This window comes from Lepus europaeus, chromosome 16 (assembly GCF_033115175.1).
Source record: "Lepus europaeus isolate LE1 chromosome 16, mLepTim1.pri, whole genome shotgun sequence".
In the NCBI taxonomy this organism is placed as follows: Eukaryota; Metazoa; Chordata; class Mammalia; order Lagomorpha; family Leporidae; genus Lepus; species Lepus europaeus.
In genome coordinates, this window is record NC_084842.1 from 88,627,289 (window position 1) to 88,655,243 (window position 27,955).

The window sequence follows — 27,955 nt, forward strand, 5'->3', positions numbered from 1 at the left end:
CAGCCCATCCCCCAACCCCCCACATATACTGGGCACCTGGGAGGGGCTGGCTCTCAGAGACCCCATTGGTCCCCAGCCCATCCCCCCACCCCCCCCCCACATATACTGGGCACCTGGGAGGGGCTGCCTCTCAGAGACCCCATTGGTCCCCAGCCCATCCCCCCACCCCCCCCACATATACTGGGCACCTGGGAGGGGCTGCCTCTCAGAGACCCCATTGGTCCCCAGCCCATCCCCCCACATATACTGGGCACCTGGGAGGGGCTGCCTCTCAGAGACCCCATTGGTCCCCAGCCCATCCCCCCCAACACACACGGGGCGCCTGGGAGGGGCTGGCTCCCCTGGGACTCAGGGGCTGGGAGGGGCTGGCTCCCCTGGGACTCAGGGGTGGGAGGGGCACTCTGATGCTGAGGATTGAGAAGGGGCACATCTCCAGGAGGTGTGGCCAGGAGCTGCCCAGGCCCAGACACGGGGACGCAGCTGTGTCCACGGGGACCCCACGGTCCACTGTGGGTGTCAGCGCAAGCCAGGGCGGGCCCTTGTGCCGGGCAGCTCTGGGCCTCCTGCCGGGCATGGCTGGGGAGCCCTGGCCCAGAGAGGGTAGGAGGCCACTCAGGCCACACGGACAGGTGGTGCCCGGCGGAGCCCCACTGGGGAGCCTCCATCCAGCTCCCTCCCCAGTGCACTGGGCCGTCCCCGGCATCTCACGAGCTCGGCTCCCTCCAGCAGGCTCAGCAGGCGTGGAAGGACCGCGGGACGTGTTCCCAGCAGGGATCAGTAGCCCGGGGCCCATCCCCGTCCATCCCCACACTGGCAGGGGTGAGGAGCACTTGCTGAGAGCCCCGAGGCCCACGGCTCAGCCTCTGCACTACAGAGTGGGAGACTGTGAGAACCGTGCCCGGCCCTGGCCGCCTTCCCCAGCCCCGCCTCACGGGTACTGATCCTGGGTGCCCAGCCCCGCCTCACGGGTACTGACCCTGGGTGCCCAGCTCCGCCTCACGGGTACTGATCCTGGGTGCCCAGCCCCGCCTCACGGGTACTGATCCTGGGTGCCCAGCCCCACAGGTACTGATCCTGGGTGCCCAGCCCAGCCTCACGGGTACTGATCCTGGGTGCCCAGCCCAGCCTCACGGGTACTGATCCTGGGTGCCCAGCCCCACAGGTACTGATCCTGGGTGCCCAGCCTCATGGGTACTGACCCTGGGTGCCCAGCCCAGCCTCATGGGTACTGATCCTGGGTGCCCAGACTCACAGGTACTGATCCTGGGTGCCCAGCCCAGCCTCACGGGTACTGATCCTGGATGCCTGGCACTGGCCACCTTCCCCAGCCCCGCCTCAAGGGTACTGATCCTGGGTGCCCAGCCCCACAGGTACTGATCCTGGGTGCCCAGCCTCACGGGTACTGACCCTGGGTGCCCAGCCCAGCCTCACGGGTACTGATCCTGGATGCCTGGCACTGGCCACCTTCCCCAGCCCCGCCTCAAGGGTACTGATCCTGGGTGCCCAGCCCCACAGGTACTGATCCTGGGTACCCAGCCCAGCCTCATGGGTACTGATCCTGGGTGCCCAGCCCAGCCTCACAGGTACTGGTCCTGGGTGCCCAGCCCAGCCTCATGGGTGGCTGATCCTGGGTACCCAGCCCAGGCTCACAGTTGACTGATCCTGGGTGCCCAGCCCAGCCTCACGGGTGACTGTACATAAGAGGCATTGTCTCGGGGCCTCAGTCTTCGGCATTGGGTCAGTTCCGCGTCCTGGAGGATGGATGACTCCTGACAGCAGGTGCTGTCTCCTTGGCGCACAGCCCCCTCCTAGCTCTGAGAGCCCCTCGTGGTCCCCTGAGGAGCACAGTGGCCAGGGGCTAGGGGACCAAGGGCAGGGGGTGCTGAGCTGTGATCTGGGTGTCCCGGCGTGAGTCTCACGGCAGCCCAGCACCTGGGCCGGGACTTGCAGCAGCCGTCCCCTCACTGTCCCTCGTCCTGTGTTGTGGTCAGAGCTGGGGCTCCCTGGGGGGGCCAGGGTGAAGAGCGGCCGAGGCCCCGGCAGAGCGTCCCTGAGCCGGCCGGCATTCGCTGCTTGGCTGAGCGACCTCGAGGGTCCCTCTGGCCACCTGTGACATGAGGTGGCACAGTGACGCCGTGTGCTGGGGGTTTGTCAGGAATCAGACAGAAGGATCTAGTTGCGCCAGCACAGAGCAGGGACTGGGGCTGGAGGACCTGCTCGCTGTCCTCTCCCCTGCACGGGGTGGGGTGGGGGAGGGTGTGTGTGTGTGTGTGTGTGTGTGTCTGCCTGCCTGCAGGCGCTGGCACGTGTCCGGTGGTGCCGGAGGCCGCCCTGGAAGCCACGTGCCCCCCGCTGAGCTGGCCGCTGCTCCTGTCTCCCCAGGTCCTCGGATTTCGGGACGACCTACACCAAGCTCACCCTCCAGCCCGGCGTGACCACCGTCATCGACAGCTTCTACATCTGCCCCACCAACAAGAGGAAGGTGAGTGCCGGCCCCGCCCTCCCGGGCCCCGGCCCCGCCCTCCCGGGCCCTGGCCCCGCCCTCCCGGGCCCCGGCCCCGCCCCGCCTGAGGCTGCACCGCTGGGTGTGTCCAGCCGCCGCCCAGGGCTCCTCCGGGCCCATCGTCTCCTCCCCTCGCTGGAGCCGGCGCCTGCTGGTGCAGACCGGGCGGAGTGGCGGGCATGGAGCCTCCTGGAGGGTTGCCGTGGCCTTTGCGGTTTCGGCTTTGGTGTCCTGGTGTCTCTGGGTCTGGGGGTGTCCTGAGCGCTCCCCACTGGCTGCAGAGCAGGGGCCACATCACCCCCCTCCTGCTGTACCCCCTCCTCCCATTTCCTGACCGTCCAGCGGGCCTGGCCCTGGGGACCATCCTGGCGCTGTGCCCCCCACTCACGCAGGCGGCCGCTGAGAGGAGACCCAACCCCCGGGTGATCACTGGTCCGGGCCGGGATGGGGGCCAGGCCAAGCCTGCAGGCTGCATCCATGTTTGTGAACGACAAGTAGCAGGAACGGAACCAGGAGCATCTCTGAGGTCGGCTGGGCCAGGGAGCAGGGAGGTCAGAGGTCAGAGGTCAGACGGACTGCCCTTCATGGCAGCGTGGCCGCCTCTGAGCCTGTGGCGCGGGTGGTGGCAAGGTCAATGAGACGATGCTCAGGAGGGGCTTCTAGCCCAGGGGCGGGGCTCCAGCTTGATTGGCAGGCGGTGTTGGGGGCAGGGCGGTCATTCCCTGAAACGTTGCCGTGGGCCCAAGTCCAGCTGGGTTCCGAGCTGGGAGAATGTGGACGTTTAGCCTGGGGACGTCTGGGGTAGAGGGGCCTGGCCTGGGGGCGCAGCCAAAGCTGAAGGAGCGGAATGAATGAAGGAAGGGAGGAGTGAAGGGCACAGCTGCCGTGCGTCCTGCTGAGTGGGTGCGGTGGCTGCGCCCCCTGGGAGTGGCCAAACAGGTGCTCAGGGCCCTGCCGGGGGCGGGGGGAGACAGGGCTCCTCTGGGGCTGGGCTGGGGACGCGTGCCTTGTGGCTAAGGGGGCGGCCGTGGGTGTAGGGTCCTGAGAACATGGCTGGGCACCGTCAGGCTGGCATCCCAGGTGCCCCCGCAGAGGGAGGCACGCGAGGGAGGGGGCTTGGTTCAGTTTGGTCCTGAGCTCATTTGCAGGCAGAAGAAAAACCAGAGACTGCACACGTGGAGCTGGGAGGGGGCGTGGTCACTCCAGGGCTGCGCTGCAGACCACGGGAGGGAGGCAGTGGGGAGCAGCCCGGGTGGACTGCCTGGTGGGGGAGACTCCTGTGCCTCCACCCCCTGCCCGTGCTTGGGAAAGTGGATGCCGTGGGCTGGGCAGGGCCGGGACCCTTCCAGGAGACGTCAGCAGAACACCAAGCAAACAGTCCCTCGGTCGCTGCCGGCACTCACACCCCGACGTGGTTTCCTGGTGTCTCCGGCTGTGCCCAGGTGCTCCTTGCTGGGGTAGCCGGGGCCAGGCACCTGCCCGGCACATCCACTGGGGAGCGACTTGGGGTTTGCATCCGTCCACGTGTCCGTCCATCCGTCCATCCATCTGTTAACCCACTCATTCCCTCTTTGGTTCAGTTGATTCCTCCCATAGCTCTGTGCACCCCCCCCCCCCAGCACCTGTGAGATAACATTCACCTGAGTGGGCAGGGCCGGGGCAGCAGGCTCCGTGTCCACCAGGTGGCGCCCCGGCCTCGGGCATGAGCTGTGGGTGAAGGGCTGCTCCTCCCCGAGAGGGAGCATGGTGGGCCCAGGATGGGGCACACGGCAGAGGGTGACACTGGGCGGCTCCGTGTGGCTGGGCTGGAACCCGAGCGGCAGCTGCCGTGGGCACGCCAGGCCAGCGCTGATTCCCGGGGTGGGCTCTCGGTGCGCTGAGTGGCAGGTGTTCGCGTCTCCCAGCTGTGGAGGCGGGAATCAGACCAGGGCGCTGTTGTGGCCGCTTCTGGTGAGGGTCCCCGTCCTGGCTACAGCCGGCCGCTTCTCCTGTGTCCTCGCGTGACAGCCAGCTGCCTGGATCCTCCCAGGCGGACCCTGCAGATCCCTGTGACGCGGCTCTGTCACCTCCCAGAGGCCCCCTCCGGAGGGACAGGCTCTGGCCCAGGTGGGGACAGGACTTCAGCGCTGTGGTCTCTTGGCCCTGCAGCCCGGCGGGGGCGGCGACAGTCTCCATTCCAGAGGCTGCTCAGGTGCATGGAGGGACTGGGGCGTGGCTTTGGCTAGTAGATGGGTGTGGCCTCGGTTAGCAGCTGGGGGCTTGGCCTTGGTTAGCAGCTGGGGGCTTGGCTTTGGTTAGCAGGTGGGAGCGTGGCCTTGGTCAGCAGGCTGGGGCGTGGCCTCAGCAGATGGGGCGTGGCCTTGGTCAGCAGGCTGGGGTGTGGCCTTGGTCAGCAGGCTGGGGCGTGGCCTTGGCCAGCAGGCTGGGGCGTGGCCTTGGTCAGCAGGCTGGGGCGTGGCCTCAGCAGATGAGGCGTGGCCTTGGTCAGCAGATGGGGCATGGCCTTGGCTGCCAGGCTGGGGCGTGGCTGAGCTCAGGCTGGACGTGGCACACGCCTCCTTCCTGGTCCTGCCTTTTCTTCCCCCGTCGGTCATCGGCAAGGGCTCTGCCTGGCCAGAGGGGGCCCGAGCTGAGTAAGCTCCTGGTCCTCTGACGTGGGGCCCCGGCTCCCAGCCCATCCCGGCCTTGTTGGAATAACGCGCGAGGCCTCTGTGTCGGCAGCGGGAGCCCCGGCCGGCTCCGCCCCGGCGCTGTGCTGTGATGGATAAAGGGGGTGACAGGCCTGTCCCCAGGCCCCAGGGCAGCTGACTCCTGCGTGCTGGCCCAGCAGGTCAGAGGCTCCGTCCTGTGTGGCCTGGGGCACCCCCCGGGCGGCTGATTCTGGTTTTCCAAATGCGCCTGCTGGGCCTCCCTCTAAGCCCCAGGCGGATCTGAGAAGCTTCCTCTGAAAAGCTGTGTGCTTGGCAAACAGTGACGGCTCGTGTCCTGTCCCCTGTGGCTCCGGAGCGTGGTCGCCCGCAGACAGCGGGACTGGAGAGCAGTGCCCACGGCGGGGCGGCCAGAAAGACCAGGGCCCGGCTCTGCCCTGCTTTTGTTTGAAGATGTACTCAGTGGAAACTCAGAGCTGCGGGAGAGGGAGAGGGAGGGAGAGAGGGAGGAGGGAGAGAGGAGAGGGGGGGGGAGAGAAAGGGGGGAAGAGAGAGGGGGAGAGGGAGGGAGGGGAGAGAGGGAGGGGGAGAGGGAGAAAGAGGGGCGAGGGGGGAGAGAGAGGGGGAGAGGGAGAGAAGGAGAGAGAGGGGGAGGGGAGGGAGAGGGAGGGAGAGACGGGGAGAAGGAGAGAGGGGGGAGGGGAGAGAGAGGGGGAGAGGGAGAGAAGGAGAGAGAGGGGGAGGGGAGGGAGAGGGAGGGAGAGACGGGGAGAAGGAGAGAGGGGGGAGGGGAGAGAGAGGGGGAGAGGGAGGGAGAGAGGAGAGAAGAGGGAGGGAGAGAGGGAGGGAGGGAAAGAGGGGAGAGAGGGGGAGAGAGAGAAAGGGGGAGGGGGGAGAGGGAGGGAGGGGAGAGAGGGAGGGGGAGAGGGAGAGAAGGAGAGGGGGGGAGGGGAGGGAGAGGGAGGGAGAGACGGGGAGAAGGAGAGGGGGGAGGGGGAGAAAGGGGAGAGGGAGAGGGAGAGGGGGAGGGGACAGAGGGGGAGAGAGAGAAAGAGGGGGGAGAGACAGGGAGAGACAGAGACAGGGAGAGGGAGGGGGAGAGGGAGAGAGGAGAGGGAGGGAGGGGAGAGAGGGAGGGGGAGAGAAGGGGAGAAGGAGAGAGGGGGGAGAGGGGGGAGAGACGGGGAGAGGGAGAGACAGGGAGAGGGAGAGAGAGGGGAGAGAGAGAAAGAGGGGGGAGAGACAGGGCGAGGGCGAGGGAGGGGGAGGGCTTCCATCCGCTGCTTCACTCCCGATGCCCGCCAGGAGCCGGTTCCAGGTCTCCGCGTGGGTGCGGGGCCCACGCACACGGGCCGTCTTCCGCTGCTTCCCCTGCACTAGCCGGGAGCTGGATGGGAAGTGGAGCAGCCGGGACAGAAGCTGGCAGGAGTAGGGGACGCCGGCGTCACAGGCGTCGGCTGTGCCCGCTGTGCCAGTTTGTGTGCCTTTGTATCTCAGCATCCGTTTTCTTTCCCGGTCGCTGTGCCCTGGGGCTGCGCCGTCCACGGGCGCCCTGCCTGTAAGACCCGCGTCCTCCGGGCCTGTACTGTGTGGAGGTGCTTGGGCCAGGAATCCAAGCGCAGGCCTCGGCACCCACCGCCCTGGGCTCCCGGGACTCCACCCTCCACGCCCCTCTGCCACCTCAGCCCGTGCCGCCACCTGCTCTCGCCTGCTCGGCCCCGGTGGAGTCTCCCTGGTTCTGCGTGCACCTGCCCCTGCCCCTGCCCCACACGGAGAGCCCTCCGGTGTCTGCGGCCCCGCCTCTGCAGACTCACCTGGGTGTCTGTGGGCCTGTGCCCACTGACCAGTGGCCATCACAGCCGGGCCTTTTCCCGGTGCCCCATCCCAGCCTCTGCTGCTGTCGCTACAGCTCTGGGTTCAGGTCCTGCCTCCCAGAGGTGTGACCTGGGCTCTCCCGCGTTCCCTGGGCTCCCCAGCCACCATGTTCTGCTCTTCCTGCACACGGTGAGCTCGCCACGACTGGGGATGTGTCAGCCGCTCTGAGTCTCTCCACCCGTGGGCGGTGCCCCTGGGCGGGGGGGATGTCTCTCGTGCCATCTCGCCCACCCAGCCCTGGCGCTGTGCCTGGAGCATCGTCTTGAGGAAATGAGCGCGTGCATGAGCAAACTGGCCACAAAGCAGTGACTGGTGGGAGAATCTGAAGCGGCAGAGAGGCGCGCAGCTGGGGGCTCCCGGAGGCCCCCCTGCAGGCGGTGCGGGGACGCTGGGCTGCTCCCGCCCCCTGCTCGCGCCCACACGCAGCAGTGTCGGGTTATTCTGTTTGAAGTATGCTAGTTGCTTTTACAGAAACCGGGGGGGGGGGGGGGGGGGAGTCCCTCCAGATGCAGCCCTTGACGGGAGTTTCTGGGCCCAAGGAGGAGAGGCGGGAAGGCGCCGCCAGTGCCACAAGGCTTCCCAGAGTGCAGTCCCCCGTTAGCCGCTCGCTAGGACGTGCCGGGGCTCCTGCGCCCTTCCTGGCTTCCTGCTGCACCTGTACCTGTGGCCTCCCAGGGGCGGGGTCTGTGCTGTGGCTAGTTCTCGCCTCGTGGGTAGCAGTCCCCACTCCCTGGGGCTCTGGCCAGGCCCCGTGATGACTTCCTTCCTCTTGGCCGGAGATGGGGGCCTCCTTCCCCTTGACGAAAGCCATCGAGAAGCTTCCTGATGCGGCCGGCATTGCCCAGGTGCCCGCCGGGCACGTCCCCTCCGTCAGCCCTCACGACATGCGGTGTCGCTGCCAGGTTGGGCAGAGGCCCCGAGCCGCGAGGTGACTCCTGTAGGAGCACAGAGGGCAGCTGGTGGTTGAGCCGGGCGCTGTGTGCCAGACACCACCCCCTTGCGTGGCCATGGGTCGTGTCCAGCAGGCCCAGCAGCCCGGGGTGGCGAGGAGGGAGGCAGCCAGGCCCTGTTCCACAGCCATGTTTGACCAGACAGGCAAAGAGCAGCCCCGTCTAACAGCAGACGCGGGAGCGGGGGTGGCAGTCGCCACGGCGGCCTCTCCTGGTCTCTGGGGAGGGCGCCTCCTGGGACTGGCAGTGCCGGGGAACGGGCAGGGGGGGTGTGCGCCCCGTTCCTGGTGTGGGCATAGAGCCCAGGAGGCTGACTCACGTGCCCTGGGTGGGAGTCTTCCCACCCATGTCTCGTGGAGTCAGGGGAAGAAGGTCCGAGTGGTGTGGGGAGCAGGGACAGCCCGGGACCCCGCAGCCACCGGCGATCCCCCGGCGCTGCCAGCTACGGCTGCCGAGTTGCTTCAGCTCCGCCGTGGGGAGATCCACTCCCTGTGGGCCCCGGGCCTCGGGGAGATCCGCTCCCTGTGGACTCCAGAGCCTGCTTCTTCCGGCTCAACGGGAGCGCGTCTGGAGCGGGAGGAGCCCTCAGGGCCTCCGCAGCTGGCCGCTGCCCTGGGGGTGCACAGCCCCACTCTAGGAAGGCGTGCGGTTGGGGCTGGGCTGGGTGGGGGTGCCCCCCTGTCCCCGCTCCTCGCTGGCCACGCGACCCGCTCCAGCCACTCCCTGCGCCTCTCGGGTGCTCTGCCCTGCCTGGGACACAGGTCCTGGGGCAGGGGAAGAGGTGCCGGCGGTGGGGCAGGGCCCAGCACGGCCTCTGTAGGGCTTGCTCCTGCCCATGCCCGCCACAGCCCACTGCACGCACAGTCTCCGGTCTGTCGCGTGTCCCAGCAGTTTCTTCCCAAATAAACGTGAGCTCCTGGCCCGGGTCCTGTCTGGGGCCCACCCAGTGTGAGCACGGTGGGCACAGGCTGAACTGACCGCCCTGGAGGGTGTGAGAAAGCCGGCCCTGTTCGGAGAGGAAGAGGGCACGGCGCCCTGGTGTTAGCTCCCGGGGAAGGGGATCGGCTGCGGAGCCGGGCCAGGTGCAGGGCGGCGTGGATGGGAGCCCAGGGCCCCTCTGCTCCCCGGGGAGCTGCACACTTCCCCCCTGGGTTTGTGTTTCGGGCTGGGCCGCAGCTGTTCGATGGCTCACCGTGGCCACCTGCCTGGCTGTGCACCGTGGAAGGAAATGTAGGCCGTGCTGTGTCCTTGGACGAGGGCGAGGCTGGCCTGTCCCCAGTAGGCCTGCGTGTGGGGCCCTCGGCACTGCCGCGGAGGTGGCAGTGAGTGAGATGGGTGGGTGGCGGCCAGTGGAAGCCAGTGCAAGCCCCGGCCGGGAGGGTTCCCTTGGAAGAGCTGGGTGGAGAGCGGGGGGCCCGGCAGGCTGCCCGGGGCAGGGGACCAGTAGGCTGCATGGGGGGAGGGGAGGCGAGGAGGCCCTGGGTCTCGGCAGCTGCATGGCTGTGGGCAAAGGGCCCGAGGACGCCCGCCTTGGTCTCTGAGACGGCGACCTCACCCGTTTGGGAGGCGGGGACATGGACGGACAGGCCCAGCAGCCAGGCGTCCAGGGGCCGGAGTTCATTCTGTAAGAAGAGCAGTCTCTCCAGATGGGGGGCGGCTGGGTGGCTCCGAGTCCCCTGTCTCTCTGTGGTGTGGACAGTAGGGGGTGGGCGACAGCAGGTCTGGGGTCAGGGCGCCCCTGGCTCGGCCCCGGCTGTCCCTGTCCCTGGCCTGTGTGTCCTTGTACCTACGGTTCTGGGCCTCGAGTCGCTGCCGAGGCCCATGGATGGAGGCTCTGTCACCACACTCTCGCACCCTGGGCTGGGCTGAGGCTCACCCCACCCAGGGGCGCCCACCTCGCCCCCCAGGGCCTGTGGCTGTCACATAGCTGAGCTCACCCCACCCAGGGGCGCCCACCTCGACCCCCAGAGCCTATGTCTGTCACATAGCTGAGCTCACCCCACCCAGGGGCGCCCACCTCGACCCCCAGAGCCTATGTCTGTCACATAGCTGAGCTCACCCCACCCAGGGGCGCCCACCTCGCCCCCAGGGCCTGTGGCTGTCACATAGCTGAGCTCACCCCACCCAGGGGCGCCCACCTCGCCCCCCAGGGCCTGTGGCTGTCACATAGCTGAGGCTCACCCCACCCAGGGGCGCCCACCTCGCCCCCCAGGGCCTGTGGCTGTCACATAGCTGAGCTCACCCCCACCCAGGGGCGCCCACCTCGCCCCCCAGGGCCTGTGGCTGTCACATAGCTGAGCTCACCCCCACCCGGGGCGCCCACCTCGCCCCCCAGGGCCTGTGGCTGTCACCCACATAGCTGAGGCTCACCCCCACCCAGGGGCGCCCACCTCGCCTCCCAGGGCCTGTGGCTGTCACCCACATAGCTGAGGCTCACCCCCACCCAGGGGCGCCCACCTCGCCTCCCAGGGCCTGTGGCTGTCACCCACATAGCTGAGGCTCACCCCCACCCAGGGGCGCCCACCTCGCCTCCCAGGGCCTGTGGCTGTCACATAGCTGAGCTCACCCCCACCCAGGGGCGCCCACCTCGCCCCCCAGGGCCTGTGGCTGTCACATAGCTGAGCTCACCCCACCCAGGGGTGCCCACCTCGCCCCCCAGGGCCTGTGGCTGTCACATAGCTGAGCTCACCCCACCCAGGGGCGCCCACCTCGCCCCCAGGGCCTGTGGCTGTCACATAGCTGAGCTCACCCCCACCCAGGGGCGCCCACCTCGCCCCCAGGGCCTGTGGCTGTCACATAGCTGAGCTCACCCCACCCAGGGGCGCCCACCTCGCCCCCCAGGGCCTGTGGCTGTCACCCACATAGCTGAGGCTCACCCCCACCCAGGGGCGCCCACCTCGCCCCCAGGGCCTGTGGCTGTCACATAGCTGAGCTCACCCCACCCAGGAGCGCCCACCTCGCCCCCAGGGCCTGTGGCTGTCACATAGCTGAGCTCACCCCCACCCAGGGCGCCCACCTCGCCCCCCAGGGCCTGTGGCTGTCACATAGCTGAGCTCACCCCCACCCAGGGGCGCCCACCTCGCCCCCCAGGGCCTGTGGCTGTCACCCACATAGCTGAGGCTCACCCCCACCCAGGGGCGCCCACCTCGCCCCCAGGGCCTGTGGCTGTCACATAGCTGAGCTCACCCCACCCAGGAGCGCCCACCTCGCCCCCAGGGCCTGTGGCTGTCACATAGCTGAGCTCACCCCCACCCAGGGCGCCCACCTCGCCCCCCAGGGCCTGTGGCTGTCACATAGCTGAGCTCACCCCCACCCAGGGGCGCCCACCTCGCCCCCCAGGGCCTGCGGCTGTCACATAGCTGAGCTCACCCCCACCCAGGGGCGCCCACCTCGCCCCCAGGGCCTGTGGCTGTCACATAGCTGAGCTCACCCCACCCAGGGGCGCCCACCTCGCCCCCCAGGGCCTGTGGCTGTCACCCACATAGCTGAGGCTCACCCCCACCCAGGGGCGCCCACCTCGCCCCCAGGGCCTGTGGCTGTCACATAGCTGAGCTCACCCCACCCAGGAGCGCCCACCTCGCCCCCAGGGCCTGTGGCTGTCACATAGCTGAGCTCACCCCCACCCAGGGCGCCCACCTCGCCCCCCAGGGCCTGTGGCTGTCACATAGCTGAGCTCACCCCCACCCAGGGGCGCCCACCTCGCCCCCCAGGGCCTGCGGCTGTCATAGTTACAGGGACGTCAGAACGGACTAAGGATGCAGGGCTGTGAGGTCGCCACGGCGGCTCCCTCAGGCCGTGTCCTCCCAGTGGGCCCAGGCGAGGGCAGCCACAGAGTCACAGGTGCAGGGAGAGGCACGAGCCAGTGGCTGCTGGAGATGCCCCGGGTGCAGCCTGCCTGGGGTCACCTCGACCTGGGTGTCCAGGCTCTGGCTTCCGTGACTGTGAGGTCACATGGTTTCATGTGGAGCCCTGGGTCTGTGGTCGTCTGTCACAGCAGTGGGACCCGAGTGCGCGCCTGGTGCTCACGTCACCTTTCTAGAAACTTCTGTCGGCAGAGACCAGGTGCCGGCGGCTTCCCCTCTCCTGCCTCAGGCCTCAGGAGCCTGCGCCCATGGCTGTGGGTCCGTCCCAGGGATCCGAAGGTTCCAGACCTCTACCCACTCCCGGCCGCTCAGCACGAGAGCAGGCGGGCAGGAGGCTGTGTACCTGGGTCCCCAGGTTGCAGGAGCAAGGAACCCACCCTGGCCCAGCGTGTGCAACTTTGTGCTGCCGTGGAAAGAGATCCAGGCACGGAAGCCGCCTGGGAGGAACGCGGAGGCTGGGGGTGGCAGACAAGGAGGTGGGTAGGCCCGGCAGGTCTGGGCCGGTGGGCGGCACGCGGAGGCTGGGGGATGGCAGACAAGGAGGTGGGTAGGCCCGGCAGGTCTGGGCCGGTGGGCGGCACGCGGAGGCTGGGGGTGGCAGACAAGGAGGTGGGTAGGCCCGGCAGGTCTGGGCCGGTGGGCGGCACGCGGAGGCTGGGGGTGGCAGACAAGGAGGTGGGTAGGCCCGGCAGGTCTGGGCCGGGGGGCGGCCCTGGGGCTGCAGCGGGCAGAGGCCTTGACCCGTGCCCGCACAGAGGCCTCCGCCCTACAGAGCGGCAGGGAACGGGCCACAGTGGGGACAGCTCTGTGCCTCGTCCCCGGCGCGAGGCTGGAGCAGGAACTCGGGGTCGGGGTAAATTCCCACTCCCACTCCCCCAGCTGGGAGCCTCCGCCGGCCGCCTCCGCCGAGCTCTGCCTCCTGACGTCTGTGTTGTACCCAGGGAGGCTGGGAGCCTCCTGGGCCCGGCCCGCGTGTAAGGGGGGCCGGGAATGAGTGGTGGAGCAGCCGCGCCGGCTGTGATCGCTCGGGGATGGGAGATCATCACACGGGTAATTACGCCGCGGCGGCGGCTCTGCCTGCCCCACAAATCCCGGCATCGTTAATGGTGGCGGGCGCCGGCCCGTGCCCTGTGCGGGTCGTAAGCCGCTCCGAAGGACGTGGCGCGGGGCGAGGTCTAATTGTCACGTAATTAGAGGCCAATTATACCGCTACTTGTCCCGTGTAAATTAGCCGTTACACGTCCTCTGACGTCCTGCGCTCTTTCAATGAAACGTGGCCAACCCCTCCAGACAAGGAAGGAAACTCCGACCCGGGAGGCAGGGGCGGGCGCCGGGCACGTGCGCCATGGAGCAGGTGCGCTGCCGAGGGTCCGCACCGGGGTGGCTCTGGGGTCCCACTGCGGTTTTCTGGCTTGTAGCAGGGAAGACGAGCATTCCCGGCAGGCATCCCGAGCCCCCCCCACCTCCTCCCCGGAACCTGGGCCGGGATAGTGTGGGCTGCCATGGGGGCGCTCCTTGAGGGCGCAGCTCTGATTTCAACAATTCCTCGGCTCAGGGCCCCTTTGCCACCTGGCAGAGCTCTCAGGTGCCAGCATCGAGATTTGCAGAGCACGGCCATCTGCCTAGGGGAAGCCCTGGCTGGTCCAAGCCCTCCAGAGCCAACCGCGTGGCAGGGCCCTGTGGGGAGATGTTGGCGCTCGGTGCATACTGAGCAGTGCGCCCCACCTGCAGGTGCCATCGAGGGGGCCGGGGCCGGGGCTGAGAAGAGGTGCGGTCCAAGGCGCTGGGGCTCAGGAGCGAGTGCTCACAAGCTGTGGCCGCCTTGGGCTGGCCGTGGACAGGCAGAGCTCCTGGGGACGGAAGCAGCGCCACCCTGCCGGCTGTCTTTGTTCAAACCTGTGTCTCTGGAAGTCCAGGTTCAGGTTCAGGACACACAGTGAACTCCCACGGGCCCGGTGGGGCGAGCACTGCGTGTCTGTGGTCGTGTTGGGGACGTTGCCGGAACGCTGGGCCATGTGAGCGCCACGCTGTTAGCCCGCCGTACCCTGTGGCCTCCTCCCCAGGAGTGTCAGCTGTGCTCCCCCTGATGTCACCTGTGGGTGACTTCCAGCAGGTGCATTCTGACAGCAGCCCCTAGTGGGCCATTGCCAAGGACACCGCTGGCTGCAGCCTACACCCTCTGGCCTGTGTGGACCTGGGGGGCCCCAAGGGAGACAGCCGCGCTTCTGCCGGGGCCCAAGCACACAGCAGAGGCAGGAGGCCACCTTGGAGGCGGGGCTGGCCCGGTGCGTCCCCCAGTCCCTGCGCCCAGTTTTGGGGTGGGGAGGGCCCAGCTCTCCGGGCGTCCCTGCGACAGTTTGGAATAGCTGACAGGGCGGGGGACATGGCCACAGCCCATGCTCTGTTTCCCCCTGGGAAACGGACGTTGACGAAAATATCAAAGGTGCCGGCTTAAAACTCTGGTTTCCCTGGTGAGGGAAATGTGCAGGTGTTGGGAGAACTCGGAGCTCTGGGAGGTGCTCCATGTGAGGGTGATGGGAGGGCTCCCTGCACAGGTGGCACTGAAGGTGGGCATGACATCCGGGACCGGGGGGTGGGGACAGCAGGTGCCTCAGGCTGGTATGACCTGGGGAAAGGCTAGGGTGGTGGCAGGTGGCCACAGCAGAGCTGTCCAGGGGACCTCAGGAGGGGTGTGGTGTGGCAGGTGTGGCGGTGCAGCCAGAGGAGTGGCCTCTGGGACATGCATGTCCTGTGTCACGGTGCCTGGTGCTGGTCCCGCTCCCCCGCTCCCCGTCTGCTTTCTGCTCGTGTGGTCCTGAGGGCAGCGGGCGATGGCTCCGGTGGTTGGGTCCCCGCTACCCATGTGGGAGACCCAGATGGAGCGCCTGGCCCGGCCCAGCTGTTGCAGACATCTGGGGAGCAAACCAGCAGAGGGAAGTCCTCTTGCTCACTCTCTTTCTCTGCCCCCCCCACGCCTTTCAAATGAGTTAAAAGAAACTTCGAAGTGGACGGATGAGAAGGGTCTATGGCTGCTGGGCACAGGTTTGGGGTCGGGGGGCGCCCGCTAGGCTTGAGTGACCTGTGGCGAGGTGGGTGGAGACCCGGCGGGAGCAACGGACAGTGTGGCTCTGGAGGGCCGTGGCCTGGCTTCACCTCCGGGGAGGGCCCCCTCCCCACCCCCAGACGGGAGGCGCTGGAGGAGTTTCCTCAGGTGGTGGTCGTGAGCCGGCACGGGGATGTGAGAGCCAGGAGCCGGGGACACGACTGTGCAGGAGGCGCTGACGCCGCCCTTGTGTGTCGGAACCTGGGCACCGAGCAGCTCGCCCTAGGAGGTGTGGAGAGCAAGGGACAGGTGGAGGCCTTGGCCCTGTCACCAATGGCCTGAGTGACACCATGGAAAGACAGAGGAGACGAGAACCAGCCCCAGACTCATGGAATTCTGCACTGTCTGCCTGTCATAAGAAGAGTGTGGATCCCTGTGGATCCCTGTGGATCCCTGTGGATTCTATGGATCCCTGTGGATTCATTTCAGAACAGGCAGACAGCTGAGCCCCAGAGTTCCTGACCTGTCCATCCATCCACCTACCTGCCTCTCTGTCCTCCTGTCTGTCCATCCTTTCACCCTGCTACCTCTCCACCTGTCTGTCCGTCCATCCACCCACCCACCTGCCTGGGTGCCCATCTACCTCCCACCTGTCTGTCCATCCATCCATCTGTCCGTCCATCCACCTACCTACCTGCCTAGGTGCCCATCTGCCGCTCACCTGTCTGTCCATCCATCTGTTCATCCAGCCACCTACCCATCTGGGTACCCATCTGTCCCCCCATCCGTCCATCCACCCACCTACCCACCTGCCTGGGAGCCCACCTGTCGCCCACCTGTCTGTCCATCCAGCCACCTACCCACCTGCCTGGGTACCCCCATCTGTCACCCACCTGTCTGTCCATCCACCTACCCACCTGCCTGGGAGCCCATCTGTCTGTCCATCTATCCATCTGTCCGTCCATCCATCCACCTACCCACCTGCCTGGGAGCCCACCTGTCTGTCCATCCGTCCATCTGTCCGTCCATCCATCCACCTACCCACCTGCCTGGGAGCCCACCTGTCGCCCACCTGTCTGTCCATCCGTCTGCTCACCGCCCACTGCTGTGCTCTCTTCACTGTCCCAGGCCCACCAGCGAGGCGCCGCCTGCTGGGTGTGCAGGCCCTGCGGGGCGGGCTCCTGTCACTCAGTCCTGGAACCTGCGAGGTCTTTTCCCTTCCCTTCAGGGATCTTAGATCCGTCGTCCAGCTTGGCGGGGTGGGCCGGGGGCAGATGGCTGCTCATATTTGAGCCTCGATGACGAGCCCGTGAATGGGGGTTCCTGGCACTGCCCCGGCTCCTGCTGTCGTGAGATGTGACAGCGTGAACATGGGCCTGGGAGAGCCGACCTGAGCCGCGCACGCTGTCGAGTGCCGGGGCGAGCCCAGGACCTGTGTCTGTATCACACTGACCAAGTAGATGGAGGTTAATAACGGGCTGTGGACCAGGAACTGGATTAACTGCTCCGGGCTGGCTGCTCTTATCAGAATGATCGTCATTTGCTCCTCCGATGAGTATTTACCAAGTGCCTTCCCCAGCCGAGCACCTCCTGCGCGAGAGCCACGGGGAGCACCGGCTCTGAGTGCCCCGGGGAGACACGCGCCCAGCGCCGCGTCCACAGAGACCCGGCCGCCACCCCGAGCCCCGTCGTGGGGAGGATGGGGCCGGGGTTCCGGCGCTGGCGTGGGGGTCGGCCATGCGTGTGCTGTCTGCGTGCTCCCTGGGTGCCGTCCGTGCCCTGACACCTGTTCTTCAGGCGAGCAGGGGCCTGCGGCAGGCGCGGTCACCTCCTGCAGGCAGACTGAGTGGGGAGTAGGGGAGTGGGGGAGGGCATCCGTCCATCGGCCCCACAGCGGAGGCTCCAGGCCGCTCCCTACAGCCAGGGGCGGCAGGGGGGGTGCCGGGGAGAGCGCCCAGCTTCGTCCTTGCCTGCCACACCCCCAAGGCGGTCCTGGGCCCAAACTCCCCCAGCTCGCCAGGGGGCCAGCAGCACCGAAGCCGGGGTGTGGCCAGGGTGTGGGTGGTGAGGTGCAGACCCCACCTCCGGCCTCTGCCTTCCCAGCCCCCTCCTAGGCCCCGGTGCGTCTGGCCAGTCCCTGCGTCCCTTCTGCTCCCCGGGGCTCCTATGGCCACATCGGTGGCACTGGATCCGGCCGGCGCTGGTGCCCCCCGAGGTCGTGTGCTGGGGCAGTGAGCCAGGCTTCAGCTGGACGGTGCGGCCCAGCGGTGGCAGTGTCATCGGTCCTGTGGGGGGGCGTTCCTGGCTCCTGGGAGCTCTCGGTCAGGGGGTGGGGGGCTGCCAGGCTGAGGCTCAACCCAGCCCCATCCCTGCCTTCGCCCTTTGCTCGTTTCCATAACAACAGGCACTGCCAAGGGCGCCATTAGGGTGAGCGCTGCCAACACCGGCTTCTAGAGCGCGGGGCTAGTCCCAGCGAACCAGAGGGCAGGTGGTGGCCGGGGGCCGTGAGCCCGAGCTCTGCGTGGGCGGGCTCCTGCGTCACCCCCACCCAGTCACACGAGCTGACCGTGGGCACGGCCGCCTGTGGGAACGGCTGCCCCCTCCCCCACGGCCCCCGCGTGTCACCAGTAGGCTCACTTGTTGGGGGCTGGGTGGAGGGCTCGGCTGCCCCTCGTCTGCGCTGGATCGGCCGCATTCGTCTCCCCTGAGGATCAATGAGACGCGGTTTTAAAAATAAACAGCCAGTCCCTGGGGAAGGAATGTTCTAGAGCAGCGCACCGCCCTGCCCTGGGCTGAGCCCTTCTTCCCCCTTCCCCTCCCCCTCCCCCTCCCGGGGGGGGGCGGCTGAGATGAGAGGATTCGGTGAGGAGGAAGACGAGGATGGGGGCATGATGAAGGTGATGAGGATGACGTCATCAGAAGGATGAGGACGAAGATGAGGATGGTGGTGACTTGATGACGTGGCAGGCAGGGTGGCGATGGCCATCACAGCCTTCCCACGCTGCCCTCCCATTCACTCGGGAGGGATGGAGTGGCCGGGATCACACTGTGAGGCCACATCGTGCCCCCGTGACAGTCCCCCAGCCCCAGGCACCCAACAGGGCCCCACGTGGTTGCCAGGAGTCCCAGGAGGCCACCTCCGGTGGGCAGGGAGGGCCGGTCTCGCCCGCAGCCTGTGGGCCTGCCCTGCAGGATGCTGGGAGGTGAGGAGCGAGTGGCCGGGCCGTGAAGAGGACCCGCCTGGCCCTGTGCTTTTGGGAAATCACCCGTGGCGTGGCCTGGCTGGCCGAGGCAGGCGCTTTGCCCCCCGGCCCGGGCAGGCCTGGGAGCAAGGTCGTGGCCCTGGGGCTGTGCCCGCAGCTATAATGGGGTCCGTGCACCCAGCCTGCTCCCCCAGCCAGCTCCCCCAGCCCCAGGGGCTCTTAGACCTGTGTTTGTTCCAGAAGCGGATAGAACGGCCGAGGTGTGGCGGTGTCTGCTCTCTGTGCGTCATCCCTGGACCCAGGGTTGGCCAGGCGCGGCTGACCCTGGAGAGGGCGGTCCAGGGGGTGGCCTTGAACGGGGCCAGGAGCGGGCACACTCGTGCTGGGGGCCCGGAATGGAAGGTGTGTCCCACGGGCCAGGCATGGCGAGGGCCGAGGCCGGGGTCGGAAGACAGCGGGATGGCATCCGGACGTGGGGGCTGGAATTCACTCAGCCTGGGTGGGCGGAGTGGACTGGAGGGTGAGGGGCCGGCAGGTAGAGGCCCTCCAGCAGGTGTGAGTGGGTGACAGGCGGGGGCTCCAGCAAGACCGTCGGGAGGACATCGGCCCCAGATGCAGCTTCCACACCTCAGCCTGAGGATGGCAGGGCGCTGTGTTGTCACCAGTGTCACCAGCGTCACACATGAGACCACCAGTGGTGATGGGGAGGGACCGACCCGCCCCGGGCCACGTCAGCGCAGCAGCAGCTGGGACAGAGCTGGCACGCGATGGCTCTCGGGGGAGCATGGGGGTCTCTTGGCGTCGCCAGCTCAGCCCAGTGGGGCCACCTGTGAGCTGGCTGTCGCGGGTGGGAGCCTCCAGCCGGGGCACAGCGGGAAGGCCCTGGTGTCCCTGTCAGGCTGCGAGCCCCCCGCCCTGGCCCTCAGCACACCTGCAGCCGGCCCCTCCCACCCTGTGGCCAGGCCTGCCCCTGCCGGCACCTTCCTGGGGCCACCTCTGCCGTGGGTCCTCTCTGACCCCCAGGGGTGGGGCTGTCTCGGAGGGGACCCCCACCTGTGTCAGCTGTGGTGAGGGTTGGTGTGGAGGGAGTTGATGCTCTCTGGAAAGACGAGTGGTACCCTGGTCCTGGGGCTCCCCGAGACTGTGCGTCCCATGTGACCCGACAGGAAAGTCCCAAGCCCGCTCTCCCCACAGCCTGCTCTCGGAACGGCCATCCCAACCCAGAGGTTGGAGTGCGGCCCACATAGGGGCCTTGGGCCTTGGTGGGTGGTCAGCTGTCCTCGCGGCCATCCCCTGATGGGGACGCACGCTGAGGGCTCCTGCAGCCCCAGCTGCGTGGGTGCTGGGGCCCAGGCACTCGGGTCATCTTCCACTGCTTTCCCAGGCCCTGAGCAGGGAGCTGGATCGGAAGTGGAGCAGCTGAGACTCAAACTGGCGCATGGGATGCTGGCATTGCAGGTGGCGGCTTAACCCACTGCACCACAGCACCAGCTCGGAGGGTTGAGAGGCTGAGAAATGTCTGTGCCTGGGGGTTTAAGGCCAGCCCACCTGGGCCACTGCTGTGCCGGGCGCTGTCCGTGGTGCTGACCTGGCTGTGTGGTTGGTGCCCATGGGAGCTGCTTCACCAGAGGCTGAAGTAGGGGGCTTGTCGAGCTGTGGCTTGGCGAGGACGGGGGTGCAGGTGAGGCAAGCAGCCGGTGACAGACCGCGTGCACCTGCCGCACGGCCCCCAGCGTGGGGAGGTCGATCTCCCTCTTCTACAGCCCCAGGCGCTCCTGACGTGGCTGTGTCGGAGAGCAGTGTGCTGGGCGGATGAGCCGTTATTACTGGAAGCAAACCATGGTAGGATAAAAGAGCGTGGGAACTGTGGTGGCCTCCAAGTCTGGGCAGAGAGGGGCTGTGGATCAATGGGGGGGCTGGGGTCGCGGGGGCCCAGTGCCCTGACCCAGCCTGGGCTGCATTCAGTGCCTGCTTATGCTTTGGGGAGCCCAAGAGCTAGTGTTTTTAAAAGTGTCTGTTTTCAGGGCTGGCGCCGTGGTGTAGTGGGTTAATCCTCTGCCTGCAGTGCCAGCATCCCAAATGGGTGCCGGTTCTAGTCCCGGTCTCTGATTCTAGTCCCAGCTGCTCCTCTTCTAATCCAGCTCTCTGCTATGGCCTGGGAAAGCAGTAGAAGATGGCCCAAGTTCTTGGGCCCCTGCACTCATGTGGGAGACCCACAAGGAGCTCCTGGCTCCTGGCTTTGGATCGGCGCAGCTCTGGCCGTTGCGGCCATTTGGAGAGTGAACCAACAGAAGGAAGACCTCTCTCTCTCTGTTTCTTCTTCTCACTGTCTGTAACTCTACCTCTCAAATAAATAAATAAATCTTTTTTTTAAAAAAAAAAGAAAAAGTCTGTTTCCTACTTGAACGTCAGAGAGAGAGCTTGCATCTACTGGTTCACTCCCCTAATGGCCACACATCCAGGGCTGGGCCAGGCCAGAGCCAGGAGCCAGGAGCTCCGTCCAGGTCTCCCCTGTGGGTGGCAGAGACCCGAGTCACTGAGCCGTCGCTGCTGCCTCCCCGGGTGTGCGCGAGCAGGGAGCTGGGATTGGGAGCTGGCACCCAGATAGGGGTCACAGGCATCGCAGACGGTGAACTGACTGCGGCTCCGCATGCCCGCTCCTAGGAGAGCAAACGGGGGAAAGGGGCCGCTGTGCTGTGCTGTGCTGGGTGGGGGGTGGTGGGGGTGGGGGGATGGGGGGGCGCCTGCCCCGCCCACCCCACCCTCCAGGGAGCCCCCTCCCTCACAGGACAGAAGACACAGGCTGCCAGAACAGAAAGGGATCACCCCGCGTGGCACAGGACAGAAACAGGGGAGCAGTTGGGTGAGGGGGTCGGTCACTCTCTTGACCTCTCAGGCCCCACGAAGCCAGGGGTCTCCTGGGTGGACAAAAGGTACCTGGGAGACCACGTGCACACCTCCGCCTCCCAGCCCCGCCTGGGAGTGGGCCCCGAGAGCCAGCCGGCTGCAGGCGGGGCTGCCTGGGCCCCGTGACTCTCAGGCCGCGTGAGTGCTCTGGGACACGACCGCCCCTTACCCGGCTGAACTGGGCCTCTGGATGCCATTAGCCTAACCCCCCCGGCTCTGGTTAGGGCTCCAGTGCCAGGCCCAGGGCGAGGTCAGACCAAGCAAGCAGACTACAGAGCACGCAGGGGTGCGGCTGGCTGTGGGCAGCATTGAGCGTGGGTTCTTGCTCTGCTGCAGGGAGGCCACTGGCAGCCGGGGAGGCCACTGGCAGCCGGGGAGGCCACTGGAAGCTGGGGAAGCCACTGGCAGCCGGGGAGGCCTGTGGCGGCCGAGGAGGCCACTGGCAGCCTTCAAAGCACCTGTCTGCTTTACCACTGATGGCCTCTTAAAAGAGACCCTTACACACGGTCCACCTAGTCACTGACCGATCCCCCCACCCCCCACTCCGGCAGGACGGGCTCAGCTCTGGCCTCCCCTCCTGGGCAGGCCCCTCCCCTCTGCTCCTAGAGAACTCATGGGAAGCTCCCGGGATGGGGGGGAGGTGGCATCTCCCTCCTCCCAGGGCCCGCCAGCCCCTCGTGCCCCTAGCCCCCACCACATCTCGACACGGCAGAGGTGGAGCAGGAGGGTGTTGGGGCAGGGCTCGGCCACGTCTGAGCAGCCCTGTGGGGTGGGGACGGGTACCACTCCCGAGGGGGCAAGCCTGGGTCTGGGGCGGGCAGAGCGGTCTCTGCACCCAGCGTCCAAGCCGTGCTGGCCGTGGAGGCTTTGTCTTGGCGGGACGGTGCCCCTGTCCTGATTTGTTATGGGGCTATGGGGAGGTACTTTGTGGGTCTGAAAGGCAAGTGCAGTTTCTGTTTTTAAAGATTTTATGTATTTATTTGAGAGGTAGAGTTACAGACAGAGAGAAAGGTCTTCCTTCCGTTGGTTCACTCCCCAGATGGCCGCCATGGCCAGAGCTGTGCCAATCCGAAGCCAGGAGCCAGGTGCTTCCTCCTGGTCTCCCATGCGGGTGCAGGGCCCAAGCACCTGGGCCATCCTCCACTGCCTTCCCGGGCCACAGCAGAGAGCTGGCTTGGAAGAGGAGCAGCAGGAACTAGAACCAGCGCCCATATGGGATGCCGGCGCCGCAGGCAGAGGATTAACCTGCTCCACAGTGCTGCCCCCACCAAGTGTGGTTTTTAAAGGGAGCCTTGGGGGAGACTCACACGACAGAGCAGTGCCTGGGGCACAGGGGCCTCTGTCTATGGCGCTGTGGCAGGGGGTGGCCAGGCGCACATGGCTGGCAGCAGGGCGGGAGCTCCGTGTCACCAGCAGGGACCCAGTAGAGGCCAAGGACGCTCAGAGCAGGGTGCTCCCTCTGCGGTAAAGACAGCTGCCCTGGCTATGGGGCAGGCTCCGTGCCGTTGCTGGGTGCCACAGGGACACGGGCAAGGCGGTCTGGCCCCCAGGCGTGGTCACCCACTTAGGGCTCCTCGCCCCTGAAGGAGTCCAGATGCCAGGGACCCCACCCAGGCCCAGACTGGAAGCTGGCAGCCGAACCGGCAGCCCAGGCCACACTCTCCCTCCCCGACATGCAGGGCTCTGCCTATTGGCTGCGTCTTGCTCCCATTTCTCCGTCGGCTGGTGGCGGCCGGGAGACAGTTGCCCTGAAGGCAATGGCCAACCGGGGGCGCAGCCCAAGAACAGAGAATTCCCGGGCTGCACTAGTTCCTCCGCGAGAGCGCGCAGTGCCTTTCCTGCCGGCTGCACGCCGCCCATCAGTGCTGCAGCTACAAGGGCCGGGCGTCTCCCGAGCCCAGCGGCAGGTGCGGGCAGAGGGCACAGCTCGGGCCGGGTGGAGCGCTCTGGCCACACGCAGACTCCTGAGTGAGACAGTCTCTCCTTTCTGGGACTCCCAGCTGGTGTGGTCCCCGCGCTGTTTGTGCTCACCGGTGGGTGGGCTTGGCTGAGGCCCCGGGGCCAGAGCTACGCGGCAGAGGCTGGCTCCCACGGCGCTGCAGCCAGGCGGCGTCCGGGGACCTGGGGCTCGGCCACTGCGCTGCTGTGCTGTTTCCCCATCTGAGCCTGATGCTGGCTCCTGCCGCTCAGGGTTGTGATGGGGGCCACGTGCCGTAATCCCTTAGGGCCAAGCTCTCGCACCACAGATGCTCCGTGATGGCGGCCAGAGCCCGCGCTGAGCCGCCTGCACCGCCAGCCCCAGCTGTGAGCTCAGCCAGTGTCCCACGCGTGGCCTTGGGTGGGTTGTGGTGGGCGGCTGGGCTACCGTCCACACAAGGCTGTGACACCTCCCCCACTACATCCAGAAAGTTCTCACCTGCCCAGAGTGCGGGAAGGCCCCGCTGTCTCCCGGCAATGCCATCTCCCCCGCTTCTGGGGGCACACCTGCTGCCCCCGGGCTGTGCAGCTGCGACCCTGAGGGACCTGCCTCCTTCCGCCTGCTCGGTGCCGCCAAGGCTGCAGCACGGGTCAGCTCGCAGTCCCCGTGGTGATGGAGAATGTTCCATCGCTGGGACCGACCACGCTGTCTCGCCTGCGCCCCTTCATGACTACGTGGGCTGGTTCCACTTGGGCCGTGTGTGCGGGTGAGTGTGGCACAGCTGTGTCCCCGCCAGCGGCCCTCTGCTGAAGTCCGAGCCCCTCCTGCGCCTGCATTTGGAGATAGAGTCTTCGAGGAAGTGACCGGGGTCAGCTGAGGGCAGAGCTAGGGTTAGCGTCCCCTGGGAAGAGTGCGGGGGCACAGGCAGAGAGGGTTTCCGGTGGGGAGCTGTGATTGGTGGCTGTGGAGCAAGCAGGCAGGGTTTCAGGAGGTCCCACGGGGGCTGGGAGGCAGACACAGGCCATGGGGCAGCGGCCGGTGGAGCGGCCGCACCGTCTGTCCCGAGGATGGGCTGCACCGTGAGCTGGGAGGAGGCAGAGAACCGGAAACCCCGGAGAGGACCGAGCCCCGTGTCCCGGCCAGGACGGCGCAGCTCCTGTCTGGACTGGGCCTTTGTGCGACCGGACAGCCCAGCCCCAGCCCCGCCTGGGAGGAGAGCCCGGCTCCTCCGCCCACCCCTCCCGGGGAGCTGTGGATTACTTTTTGTAAGAGAATCAATTTGTCATCTCGGTGTCGGCACAACAGGAAGATGGATTGCTTTTCTGTGGGGCAGCCTGCACTTTATCGGGCTGTTAAGACCAATTTCGCCCGCTGTGAAGAGCGTCCCTGGGGATTTGTCAGAGCCCCTGGGGACAGAGGCGCTGTCTGACAGCCAAGGAGTCCTTTGTCCTGCTGTCCCTGGAGGGAATCAGCCAGCGTTGGCGGGAGGAGGCCGCCATGTGTCCCTCTGAGCGTGAGCGGTGGGGGGCTGTGAGGTGGGACCCTCCCCGGCCCTGCACACTGGTCACACCCCAACGAGGTCCCTGCTTCACAGCCTGGGCGGAGCCCGGGGCCGTGCCGGCCGGGTTGCTGGGCTCCCTCTTCCCTAGGAGAGACTTGGCTCCGACCTGGCCACTCATGGGGAGTGGTCTCCCCCTCTGTCCACGCTGTGCCTGCATTGCTGAGGGTGGGTTTCCAGCCGAGGGTGTGGGGCCGGCAGCCCAGCAGGGCGTCTGGCCGCGGGGTGCCTCAAGGACCAGGCTCGTGAGTGGGCGGAGCCCTGCCCACCCCACCACCTCTCGGGCTGGGGCCCGGGCAGCAGCCACAGGGCACAGGGAGGTCTCGTGTCCTCCAGGAGATGTGGATGCGCCTTCAGGGCCGAGCTGGCCGGGCCTCGTCCTGGAGGAGGGGGTCGCATGGTCCCTGGCTCCACGCGTCCACTCGCTCGCCCTCTAGTTGGTGCGGGGGGTGCTCTCCTTCTGCTCTGCTCCTCCTGGACAGAGCGCAGGTGGCCGCTGAGCCCCCTGGGGCCCCTCACCGGGACTCAGAAACCCAGTGGGTTCCCTAGGGTCAGTTCAGACAGGAGCTGACCAGCACCGTGGGTGCACGGGACAGCCCATGGTGGGGGGCGTGTGTGTCTGAGGACCTGTCCCGGCCGGCGGGGGCTCCTGAACTCCTGTGCTGGGGTGCACAGGGACCCGGGGTGCAATATGACGCCGAGGTGGGCTCAGGCTCGGGGCCTTGGGCAGCGAGCGGCGGCCTCCGGTGGCAGGTTGTACTGGGAGTAAAAGCCACATCCCTGGACGTGGAAATGTGACGACCCGTGGGGCAGGCCGCTGCAGGTGACGAATCGGGGGTCACCCAGCTGGGAAGTGGCAGAGACGGAGCTGAACGGAGGCGTCAGGGTCCATCTGATGCCCGGGGCACCCTGGGAGCCTGGGCTTGTGTTTCACTCTCTGGGTGCAGGCTGATGCCGCCCGCAGAGGAGATGCCATGGGAACGGAGGTGGGGAACAGGGGACGCTGGGGGACACATTGATGACCACGTCCGGGCTGGAGCAGACGGAGGGGGAAGCAGCTGTGTCGCTGTGCACTTGGTCCTGCCCAGTGGAGGGGCTCGTTTAGTTTATTTTTTTTAAAGATTTATTTATTTTATTTGAAAGGCAGAGTTGCAGAGAGGCAGAGAGAGAAAGGGAGGGAGGGAGGGAGGTGTCTTCCACCCGCTGGTTCACTCCCCAAATGGCCACAACAGTAGGAGCTGGGCTGATCTGAAGCCAGGATCCGCGAGCTGTTTCCTGGTCTCCCACGTGGGTGCAGGGGTCCAAGCACTTGGCCACCTTCTGCTTTCCCAGGCCACAGCAGAGAGCTGGATGGGAAGTGGAGCAGCCAGGGCTGGAACCGGCGCCCATGTGGGATGCCGGCGCTGCAGAGAGCAGCGTCACCCGCTGCGCCACAGCGCCGGCCCGGGGCTCATTTATTCAGCAGCGTGTTTGTGCCGGTGTCCGAATGACCAACTTGAGTTCCTCTTCGGAGCTCCCAGCTTCCCGGAGTGGAGTTCCTGTGTGGAGGGGCCGCAGTTGGGAGAGGCCCCACCCCACGGATGCAGGAGGAGCAGCTCCTCCCCGGGACTGTGGGGGCCGGGCGTGGGGCGTGGGCTCCTGCCCACGGGTGTGGGATGTGGGGCATGGGGCGTGGGCTCCTGCCCATGGGTGTGGGGCGTGAGCCTGGGACGTGGGCTCCTGCCCATGGGTGTGGGGTGTGAGCCTGGGACATGGGCTCCTGCCCGTGGGTGTGGGGCGTCAGCCTGGGACGTGGGCTCCTGCCCGTGGGCGTGGGGCGTCAGCCTGGGACGTGGGCTCCTGCCCATGGGTGTGGGGCGTCAGCCTGGGACGTGGGCTCCTGTCCACAGGCGTGGGCTCCTGCCCATGGGCGTGGGGCGTGAGCCTGGGACGTGGGCTCCTGCCCATGGGCGTGGGGCGTGGGCTCCTGCCCACGGGTGTGGGATGTGGGGCATGGGGCGTGGGCTCCTGCCCATGGGTGTGGGGCGTGAGCCTGGGACGTGGGCTCCTGTCCACAGGCGTGGGCGCCCTGCGCATTCTCACCTGGTCTCTACTCAGTCCTCACCAAATGGCTCCACTGGGCTGTCTAGGGTGGGCGGGGCTGGGGAGCGAAACAGCCTGAGCCGTTCAGTGGGAAATGGGGCTCCCAGCCTGGGCGGGCGGCTCCTCTCCCAGGCCCTCCAGGCCTCTCTGTGAGACCAAAGATGACTGGCAGAGGCAGCTTGGGGGGAGTCCTGATTCTCCGCTTACTGCTTGGACCCCACGGGGCTCTGGAGAGCTCCACGACACCCGTGAGTCCTAGCAGAGACCCCCGGCCCCCTGGGGGGCGTCTGGCCCCTGCGGTGAGGATGGACGGGTTCCGGCCCCCTCCCCATGCCCTTTGCTGTGCTATGCCGTGGTCCGTGCAGGGCTGCGCCCCTCTGTGCTTGTGTGTCAGCCCCAGGGGACGTGTGGGACCCCCGGCCAGCCTCTGTGCGGCCATTCCCATGACCGGGCTGTGGCCAAGAGGCTTCTAAATGCCAGTGCCACCTGGAGCTGCCCACTTTGTGGTTGGAAAAGCCACGTGTCCTCGAGCCACGCCGCAGAGCCCCAACTGTCCTCTGCCACGTGCTGCTGCTCCCACGGCCTCTCCCGCTCCTCACTCGTGGGCCCCACCTGCCAGGCCTTCCCTGGCGCTGCAGCAGGACCCAGGGCCCACCTGCGGGCTTGCCGGGGCTGGAGTCCTTGTCCACAAACCGGGGAGCAGTCGGGAGGCGTCCCCTGCATCCGCTCCCCTTGATGTCTGTCCACAGTGTGGTGAGGACTATGGGGCAGCGATGGGGCCACGTGTGCGCGAGGACGTGAGAAGCCCACACTCGCATCTGCACCCCCTCCCCATCTCTGCCAAAGGTTGTGGAGGGCAGAGCCTGGACCCCAGAATGGGCGTGGGGGACAGAGCATGGGCAGGCCTGCGGGGACCAGCAGCAGGGGGCGGCTCCGCTGAATTGGGGGCTGGGCTCCGGCGAAGCCTCTGCCCTGTGAGCCGTGCCGTGGGGAGGGTCTGTGGAGTGAGACCGAATGCCTGGCTCCGGGCTGGGCGGGAAGCAGCAGCCGTTTCCCCACTTGGGGCTGCACAGCCAGCACCCCAACACCGGCTGGCATCACCCCAGCACCGGCTCTTGCCCTGGCGGGGCTGTGGTCATCTGGGGTCCCTGCGGGCCCCGGTCACCACGTGGATGGTGGGCAGCTGATGTGGCCGAGGGCTGAGGGCGCCGCGTGGGGGCTGCAGGGACCCCAGCATGGGGGCCAGTTCACGAGGCTGGGTCTGCAGCACCCCAGGGTGCTCAGGAGAAGTGAGGAGGGACCCAGGCCTGGGTGTCCCAGGAGGTCACATCATGGCTGTGCTCCGGCCACAGAAGTCAGGGTCCAGCCCAGACCTCGGGGTGGGGTCAGGCCCCACCACCGGCTC

At 67.3% G+C, this 27,955-nt stretch overlaps 1 protein-coding gene across 3 annotated transcripts in view; it reads left to right on the top strand.

The window, feature by feature from the left end:
- Window positions 1–27,955, top strand: part of SORCS2 (sortilin related VPS10 domain containing receptor 2) — a 301,213-nt gene that overhangs the window by 203,110 nt on the left and 70,148 nt on the right. For all 3 annotated transcript variants that reach the window (XM_062213492.1, XM_062213493.1, XM_062213491.1), the window contains exon 3: window positions 2,383–2,482. In XM_062213492.1, coding sequence (XP_062069476.1) covers window positions 2,383–2,482 — 100 coding nt within the window. The remainder of the gene's footprint in view (window positions 1–2,382; window positions 2,483–27,955) is intronic.